Source organism: Oryza glaberrima, chromosome 1 (genome assembly GCF_000147395.1).
Source record: "Oryza glaberrima chromosome 1, OglaRS2, whole genome shotgun sequence".
Classification (NCBI taxonomy): Eukaryota; Viridiplantae; Streptophyta; class Magnoliopsida; order Poales; family Poaceae; genus Oryza; species Oryza glaberrima.
The window spans coordinates 33,949,785-33,959,388 of record NC_068326.1 but is presented as its reverse complement, the minus strand read 5'-3'; the positions used below and the strand labels follow the sequence as shown (position 1 = coordinate 33,959,388).

Below are 9,604 nucleotides of genomic sequence, written 5' to 3'. Positions count from 1 at the left end.
TTCAAATTTGTTATATTAAAATGTGTATATTCTAGTATTAGGTTGTATTTTTTTGGGACGGAGGGATTATTAGCAAATGACATGAGAGTCTGATTGGCTACAAATCCTCTCAGTCGGATCATGTACGGAGTAACGCCTGCGGTATGAATATTCAGAGTTTCAGACAACTTTAACACCTTCTAGTAAAAGTGCAACAGTTCAGATAGAAATAACCTTTGGAAAAGTGCGCCCAAAGCAACAAATTTGCACAAAATCAGTACAGATAATCGGGACATAAAACGACAAAATGAAGGGCCTATCATTGAACAGCGGTAAGAAAAGGATATCTTCCCTCCTTTTATCTCCAGTGACCAGTATGGATAGACATCCGGTCCATCCGGACATTGGTCGAGCACACCAGGCCTACTGCTGCCAATGTTATTACTATCAGGTCCCTCTGCGACAACTATTTCAAAGATGACGGGTATAACAATCTTTGTCTTAAGCGGTTGACACTGACAGCGACGTAATATGTACATGTGATCTATATAGTACATCTTCAAGACACAGCTAGAAATAATCATTGAATGGCAACAAGGACAAGAACTATATAGAATACAAACGGTGGGTCCTTTCGTAATTCAATCAGATACGTCCACAGAAGACAGAACCACTTTTGCCTGAAGAAAAACAGAACTTAATTAATTAAGATTATTAGAACCACTATTATTCAGGAATCTAATAATACACTCACCATGCATTGCATGTAGTACGCATCTCGCAATATAGTGTGGGATATCGGTGCCAGGGCAACACGTGTCTACATTAACTCATCTCTCTTCGCCGCAACATATATTGGCTTGGCTCTGGTCCAGCATGATGACAGAAATATATAAGCACAGCTCACCAACCCTGAGTAGATATCTTTTAGATTGATAAGGTAACCAGATAAATAAGTAGACTAAAAATATTCACGAACACGTATATCACCTTGCATCATTGCGCTGTCATGACGGCGTCTTCTAGCTATCTTCGGTCATCATGATAAAAATTTCACATAACTACGTATGTTTTTTTTATCAAACTGACAGCAGACTATATTTAAGCAATTATATTACAAAACAACAGATTTAGAGTTTAAATCCTACTCCCTCCGGTTTTATTTTAATTGATGTTTTGGATAATGACATGGCCTACAAGATATATGTTTGACCTTATTTTTCTATTATAATATGTATAATAAACAAATACATGTTTACTTTTATTATAGTGCTTTAAAAGATAAATCTATATATATTGTTCTAGTTCCTTTAATCTAAATATTTTTAAAGTTATTGATGGTCAAAGTTATAAAAGTTTAATCTCAACCTTGTCCAAAACGTCAATTAATATGGAACCGGAGGGAGTAGTATTATTTTGTGAAAATTTTGTTAGTAATCCTTACTTTTATGACATATCATTTTAAATCTGTAATTTCATGATGTAGTTTGTAATAGTTTGGTCAAAATATATGTAGTTTTGTGAAATTTACTTTAATATTTATAAATGTAGTGTTAGTAATCGATCTTCCCAATCCTTTGGTCTTGGTTATGTTTAACTAGACTAAAAATTATAAAATCAGATATGCTACTTCACATTCGATACAAAACATGAGGTAAAATCTTACGGACTCGTCCTGTTCTTTTGTCCAACAAGAGTTGGATGAAGATTAAGATTTTTGTGGCACGCTTTTTAAATTGCTAAACGGTGTGTTTCGTGCGAAAACTTTATATATGAAAGTTGCTCTAAAATATCATATTAATCTATTTTTCAAGTTTGTAATAATTCAAACTCAAACAATCTTACGTTAATACCACCTCGTTTTACGTAAAAAAACTTAATCTTTATCTTCATCTTCAGGAGAAAAGAACACCACCTAGTGCGCCAGTACCTTAGACTACATCTCTAACGTGTTCTCCATGATCTCCAACAAGCCTATATGGTTAGGTTTCTGTGGGTTAGGTCATGGTTTGAGTGGGGTGGGGGAGAGGGGAGAGGGAATGAAGAGGGGAATAGTTCTCTGGTACTTCCTCCGTTCTTAAATATTTGACGCCGTTGATTTTTTTAAACATGTTTGACCATTTATCTTATTAAAAAATTAAGTAATTATTAATTATTTTTTATCATTTGATTTATTATTAAATATATATACATATAGTTTTACATATTTCATAAATTTTTACATATTTTATAAATTTTTTTAAATAAGATGAATGGTCAAACATGTTTAAAAAAGTAACAGCGTTAAATATTTAAAAACCGAGCTAGTAATTTAGAGGGAAGCTTAGAGTGGCGAAGGTCTGGCGATGGGCAACGGAGTCGGAACGTAATATAGTTAAATTATCCATAGAAGACATATATTGGACAATATTTTAGTACCAACTGACCAACACAAGCTCACATGGCTTTCTCCAACTGTACATACGTGTCTACACCACCATGCACGTTTTGGGAATCTTGTTGCGCAGGATAGGATAAAATACTGAAGTGATGAAACTATTAAGGGGCATTTGCAAATTTGCCACCGGTTTTTTCAATATTGCAAGGATGCCACTCGAATGACAGTTCTAGTGGCATTTTTGCAATTTTCTAGTGGCAGTCTTGCAATAACGATTCAAAGTAGTGGTAAATTTGCAATTGCCCCAACTATTAATTAGCATGCGACATACCTGATCAGATTTAAGTATCTGATCAAGTCAAGATATCATATTTGTGCACTAGATTCGGTGGGTCGTCGGTTGATGACAGTGATGTTATATATATGAAACTTCCCATGCATATTTAGAACGATATAACTGTTTAATTTCACTGCATCTGTCTTAAAATATAGCTAACTTTTTTAATTTCAATTCAAAATTACATCTCCAAAATAATACTATAATTAATGACCCCAAATTATACTATTATCGTGGGGCAGCTAAATAATCGTCCGCTGCAGACATATAGCTTATGAAATTACATCTCCAACTATATTGCTAACATCCTCCCGTTGTTAAATCGTGGACCAGCTAAATTCGGGTTGTTTTGGTGGCTAAACTTTGTTATACTTTTGACAACCAAATCTGATCAAGTGAGATAAATGTTTAGGGTCTTATTGATTGCCCAAAAGCTTATTAATTATAATCCTAACGGTTTATTAGTGATAAAAAATATTTTTTCTGTAAAACTTTTATATATGTGTTTTTAACAACTTAAAAGTCAATGATAAAAAAGAAACTAGATTAAAAATATCTTAAAAATAAACTTCAAAGCTACTTCATCCATTTCATATTACAAGCCGTTTTAATTTTCTTCTAGTCAAACTTCTTTAAGTTTGATCAAATTTGTAGAAAAAATTAGCAACATCTACAACATCATATTATCACTACTAAAAAATCGATTTTTCATGGTGTCAACCTATTTTTTTTCTCTAATAGCCATACATGATCACCGTCAATGAAAATACTCCGAGGGATGAGGGGCTATGGACCGCCAGTGGAAATGGATCTTCGTTGGTAGCCGCAGCGAAGATGTACAACTTTTCGCTGGCAACCCACTTAAACAGCCGTCAACAAAAATTCGATTTTCGTTGGCGGCCACTAGAGAGCATTGCTAGTGAAAATATCGCCACATTAAAAAAAATCCACCGCCACCCAACACCTCCTCCTCAGCTACTTTTCCCAACTCCCCCTCTTCCTCTAGACCCACCCAGCCCTCCTCCCTCACCGGCGACAGCTCCCTCTCCTCCTCCCTCCCCACTGTCGGTAGCTCGTGCAAGCGGTGGTGGCGAAGAGAAGCACGGGGGGGGGGGGGGGGGGGGGGGGGCGGGGATCCGGCGCAGGGAGGGGTGGCGGCGGCGGAGATAAGTGCGGGCGGCGAAGATTCGACGCCGGGAGGGGGCGGCGACTGAGGAGAGAAGTGTGCATGCTTATTCCTCCTCCTCAAGGGCGCGTACGTGACGACGAGCAAGGCGTCATCGTCCTCTTCGCGCTCCTCGACAAGACCGGCATCCTCCCTATCGACCATGGCATCATCTACGCGCTGCTGCTTGGCGGGCTGGTGCTCGATGTGGATGCCATTCTCATGCTCCTCTCCTCCAACCAGATGATCTTCTTCTTCGACAGAAAGCCAAAGCTGGCGTGGCTTGTAGGGTGGCCAAGGCCGTGCTGCTGCGGCCAAGGCGATGGTTGGAGCGGATGGATTTTTTTTTCATATTTTTTTGTGATCTGTGAATGGATATGTGTTTAATTTGTGATTTGTGAATGGACTAGGGTGGGAGAGGATTTTGGATTTGGAGTGGGGTATTTTGGATTTGTGTGGGGGATTTTTGCTGGCGGTTCTCTTTACGGACCCACTAGCAATATTTTCGTAAGTGGTTAATTCCAACCTGTGAAAATACTCTATTTTCACTAACCTTTTCTTACCAGCGATTGGGCTGGCCGCTAGCTAAAATATAAATTGTCCGCCAACGAAAAAAGCTTTTTTTAGTAGTGTTAGTTTTATTAGATGCAACGTTGAATATATTTTGATGTTATGTTTGTTCTGTATTGAAAATGTTACCATTTTTATCTAAACTTGATCAAATATAAAAATATCTGACTAGAAAAAAAATCAAAATGACTTATAATATGAAACAGGTGGAGTAAGTTTTTTAAATTTTAAATTTTGCTTTGGCCTATTCTCTTTAGGACAACCAATAGGCCATTAGCTTACAGCATAACTATGTCATGTCACACCTTTTTATCCAATAAATCCATACGTAGACATATCTTTGCAGCATAAATCTTACTCCTCCGTCCCATAATATAAGCGATTTTGAGTTTTTGTTTGTACTGTTTGACCACTCGTCATATTAAAAAAATTTGTGGCAAAATATAAAGCCCGTAAAAATGTGTTGCTCCAAGTTTTTCTGAAGGTTCTGTGGCAAAATATGATGCTGTCCAAAGAGTTCCTCGGAGTCGGAGACTACGGTTAAAATATACTAATGTGCAAACAACTGTACGGTCAACTCTTTAGTCATGATATATATCCGACGTGGACACGAGTAAATTCCTGCAGTGCGCCCTGCCGTCGATAAGCTCTCTCGACCGGCCAGTCGGTAGTTAGCTCGTGTAGGTGCACTGTACCACACGTGCTGATTCGATCCTTTTGGTTCATTTGAACTGCTACTACCTCGACCAGAGAGCGAGGCTATTTATCTCCCCTGGAATCGTAGATCGTCACATAGGGACGAGGACACTGAAGGCTACGTGCACTGGCCACTGGCCAAAGCAGGAAGGTACTCCCTCCGTCCCATAAGTGATTTTGATAATTTGCTTCCACTGTTTAACCAATTATCTTATTAAAAAAATTGTACAAATATAAAAAACAAGAAGTTATTCTTAAAATACTTTGGATAATAAAGTAAGTCACAAATAAAATAAATATGAGTAAATTTCATCATGGGCTATATTTTTTTTACCAGTGTTTCATATTGGGCTAGGGCTAAGTCAAGATTTTCACTTTACACCATGTTTCTTTGCCAATTGCCAAGAGTTGCACTTTGGGGCAGGGTATGTTCACAATCTGGGCATGTGTGACTAACCTCGCCGTAGATATTATGATTGGATTGTGATGGCACTCAATTCAAACAACTTCTTGATACGCGGTGTGGCACGGTTTAGGTAGAGATGGCTAAGCCCACTCATGACATGACGAAAGAAGGAGATGTGTGCTATCGTTTCATGCGTGCAGAACTTCCTTCGCATATCTAGGTGTTGCCACATTGCAATAATCTCTATTACAAGCTTGCCGACGTCCACAATCCAATCATCTCCATCACAAGCTTGCCGGCGTCCTCCCTTATCTCCTGATCTACTGACATGTGAGAGCATCCAGTCCAAAGTGAAAGCTTTTGGTAAAAGAAACTAGCCCAAAGTGAAAACTTTGTCTTTAGGATGGTCCATGTTGAAACTTAGGTAAAAATACCAAGACCAATGTGCAATTTACTCAATAAGTAATAATTCTAATTTTTTTAATAAGACGAGTGGTTAAACAGTACAAGTAAAATGTCAAAATCCCTTATATTAGAAAACGGAGGGAGTACGTGGTTTCAATTCTCTCTCTTCCGTTCACTTGTGTTCTCTGCCGAGTGATGCTTTGGAGCTCTCTACTATCACTAAAAATAATATAAATCGTTTGCTATTAAAGGTAAATCGGTAATTTACTAATCCATGGATTAGGGATAACTTTGTTATTTATTTTTTTTCTAGATCGATATATGGCCATTCATTCTGGTGTCTCTATAAAAAAGGCAAAAAGGAATAAAAATATTGTCACAATTAAATAATTATTATATCTATCTAGACCTATTTTTTACAATAATACCCTCTACGTTTGTAGTACAGCTAACTAGAATAATAGTATAAATAGATCTGTACTCTTCGATCCAATGAGATTAATGGTTTATATTGTCTTTTAGAGTAAATTTCAAACTACATATACTTTGATCAAATTATCACATAACTACAGATTAACATGGTGTATCACAAAACTACACATTTAAGATGAAGTGTCACAAAACTACTTGTTTAGTAACACAACTACAAGTTTAGAACCAATTTAGTCACACAACAATAATGGTTATAGCTCCAGCATAATTTTGTGATAACTTCAATATTAAATATATAGTTTTGTGATATTTAACCTTAAATATGTAATTTTGTGATAAATATGGTGTTAAATCCGTACTTTTATGATACACATTTTAAATTTGTATTTTTGTGATAATTTAATCAAAATACCAATAGTTTTATGAAATTTACTTATTTTTTTATTACCAAAAGAGAACATCCTAATGGGGCTCGGGGGTAAAAACCCACCGGCGCAGGGGCGATGCATTTGTCCACTGCAGCGACGGAATCATGCAGATGAAATTATCAAGCACATGCTCCGCCTCGCCAACTGAAACACCCCCACACGGGATGGCGGGAATCAAACATGGGAGGAGGGGAATAACAACGTGCTGAATGGGGGCCTACCGGAACAATTGAGCGGTCAAAACGTCCTTGCGCGCGCACACGGACGTGACACGCGACCTCTCAATCTCTCACTCATATATACCCAACCCACCCCTTATCACGGGCGACGAGACGTCCCGCTGGTATAAAACGGCCCCCTCCCGGGACGCCACGATCGTCACAAGCAAACGCACGCGCCCCCGCCTATGAAAGCCCGCGCGCACCACGCACACACGCACGCACGCAGTCGCAGGCGCCGCAGCTCGTCTCCATGGGTGTCGTCGAGGCAGAGGCGTTGCATGGGGCGGTGGAGGCCCTGGCTGGGTCGCTGCAGCCGCACGTGGCCACCGCCTTCTTCGTGTTCTCGGCGTGCACGGTGGCCCTCGCCGCGCTCCTTGCCGTGGTGCGCCTGCGCCCGCCGTGGTGGTGCGACTGCACCGTGTGCGAGGCCTACCTGACGGCGTCGTGGGCGGGAGAGTTCGACAACCTCTGCGACTGGTACGCCCACCTGCTGCGCACCTCGCCGGCGCAGACCGTGCACGTGCACGTCCTCCGCAACGTGCTCACCGCCAACCCGGTCACCGTCGACCACGTGCTCCGCGCCCGCTTCGACAACTATCCCAAGGGCGCTCCCTTCTCCGCCATCCTCGCCGACTTCCTCGGCCGCGGGATATTTAACGTCGACGGTGACGCGTGGCTCTTCCAGCGCAAGCTCGCCGCTGCCGAGCTCGCCTCTCCGGCGCTCCGCGCCTTCGCGGCGCGTGTCGTGGCCTCCGAGCTGAGGTGCCGCCTCATCCCTCTGCTCCACTCTGCTTCACGTGAGGGCAACGGCAAGGTGCTCGACCTGCAAGACGTGTTCCGCCGCTTCGCCTTCGACAGCATATGCAAGATCTCGTTTGGCCTCGACCCTGGCTGCCTCGAGCTGTCGATGCCTGTATCGACGCTCGTGGAAGCGTTCGACACGGCGTCGACACTCTCCGCGCGGCGGGCGACGGTGCCCATGCAGATAATCTGGAGGCTGAAGCGGTTCTTGAACGTCGGGGACGAAAGGAAGCTCCGGGACGCGGTCCGTTTGGTCGACGCGCTCGCGGCGGAGGTCATCCGACAACGGCGGAAGCTTGGCGGCGCTGCCACCGGCAGCGACCTCCTTTCACGCTTCATGGGCTCCATCGACGACGACAAGTACCTCCGCGACATCGTCGTCAGCTTCATGCTCGCCGGCCGCGACACCATCGCCTCGGCGCTCACCGCCTTCTTCCTGCTCCTCTCCGATCACCCAGAGGTCGCCACCGCCATCCGAGACGAGGTCGCCCGCGTCACGGGCGACGGCAACCGAACCATGGCCGCCACATTCGACAAGCTCAAGGACATGCACTATGTGCACGCCGCGATGTACGAGAGCATGCGCCTGTTCCCGCCAGTGCAGTTCGATTCCAAGTTTGCCGCCGGCGACGATACGCTGCCGGACGGCACGGTCGTCGCGAAGGGCACCCGGGTGACCTACCACGCCTACGCCATGGGCCGGATGGAGTCCGTATGGGGCCCCGACTGCGCCGAGTTCCGGCCGGAGCGATGGCTCCGGGACGGCCGGTTCGTCCCGGAGAGCCCGTACCGTTACCCGGTGTTCCAGGCGGGCGTTCGCGTCTGCATCGGCAAGGAGCTAGCCCTCATGGAGATGAAAGCCGTCATCGTCGCCGTCGTCCGGAGCTTCGACATCGAGGCGATCGCGCGGAGCTCGCGGCGGCCCAAGTTCGCGCCGGGCCTGACCGCCACGTTCGCAGGCGGCTTGCCGGTGAGAGTGCGCCGGCGGCGAGCACGTGCGAGCGGGCACAACCCGCCAATTTAATAGGTAGAGCAAACAAACTGGTTCGTGTCATCACGATTTGTTCTTCTGTGCTTCTTTTCGACCTGGAATATTAATTAGGTTACATGCATCACGCGCTTCCGCTCGAGTAGTAGCTGTCGATTATGATCGATGACTCCGTGACCACTCGTGAGTGGCTGAGTGCGTTGGCACTTGGCAGCACCAAACTTGATGCTGGACGACTAGTCAGTTGCCTCCACCACTCGAGATGGAGCGGTAGATTCTGGGAATCGATCGATTGCGAACCTATCAGACCAAATCGCGCGTAGCCCGACTCGTCTGCGATCAAATCAATCCCCGGCGCCGTTCGATCGGTTCATTCAAAGAAGAACATATACGGGACAAAAATGGAACTGGAGAAGAGGAATCAGCGAACGGCAACACTGTCGTAGACAGTAGAGTAGACTCGAAGTTGTTTGCTAGCTATAGCTAAGCGCGCGGCGCAAATCTAATATGATTTCCTCTGCGTGGAAAGAGATCAATTTAGCGATTATTATAGTGGTAAATTGAAATGCGAGGCGTGGCCGTGGCACAGAATCTAGGCGTGGTAGCTAGTGAGTATAGTATGCGACGAGCAGGCTTTTGGAGCAGAGGCGCAGAGCGTTGCACGCATATGTTCGAGTACGGCGACATAAACAGATGCTAATTCTTGGTGGTCGGGGTGGGTCTCGGGGGGAGAAGAACCAACGCGGCGCACATGTGCTCGTGGGGCGGCCGCTAGCTGCTCGTGTTAGATCCTCCTCGT

The 9,604-nt window shown here is 44.0% G+C and overlaps 1 protein-coding gene across 1 annotated transcript; it reads left to right on the top strand.

Annotated features, from left to right (window-relative positions):
- The first annotated feature begins 7,153 nt into the window (after nucleotides 1-7,153).
- LOC127786080 (cytochrome P450 94C1) lies at nucleotides 7,154-8,929 on the top strand. Its single transcript, XM_052313437.1, has one exon. It carries the CDS (start codon nucleotides 7,267-7,269, stop codon nucleotides 8,839-8,841), a length of 1,575 nt encoding a protein of 524 aa, XP_052169397.1. The 5' UTR covers nucleotides 7,154-7,266; the 3' UTR covers nucleotides 8,842-8,929.
- Nucleotides 8,930-9,604: the final 675 nt, after the last annotated feature.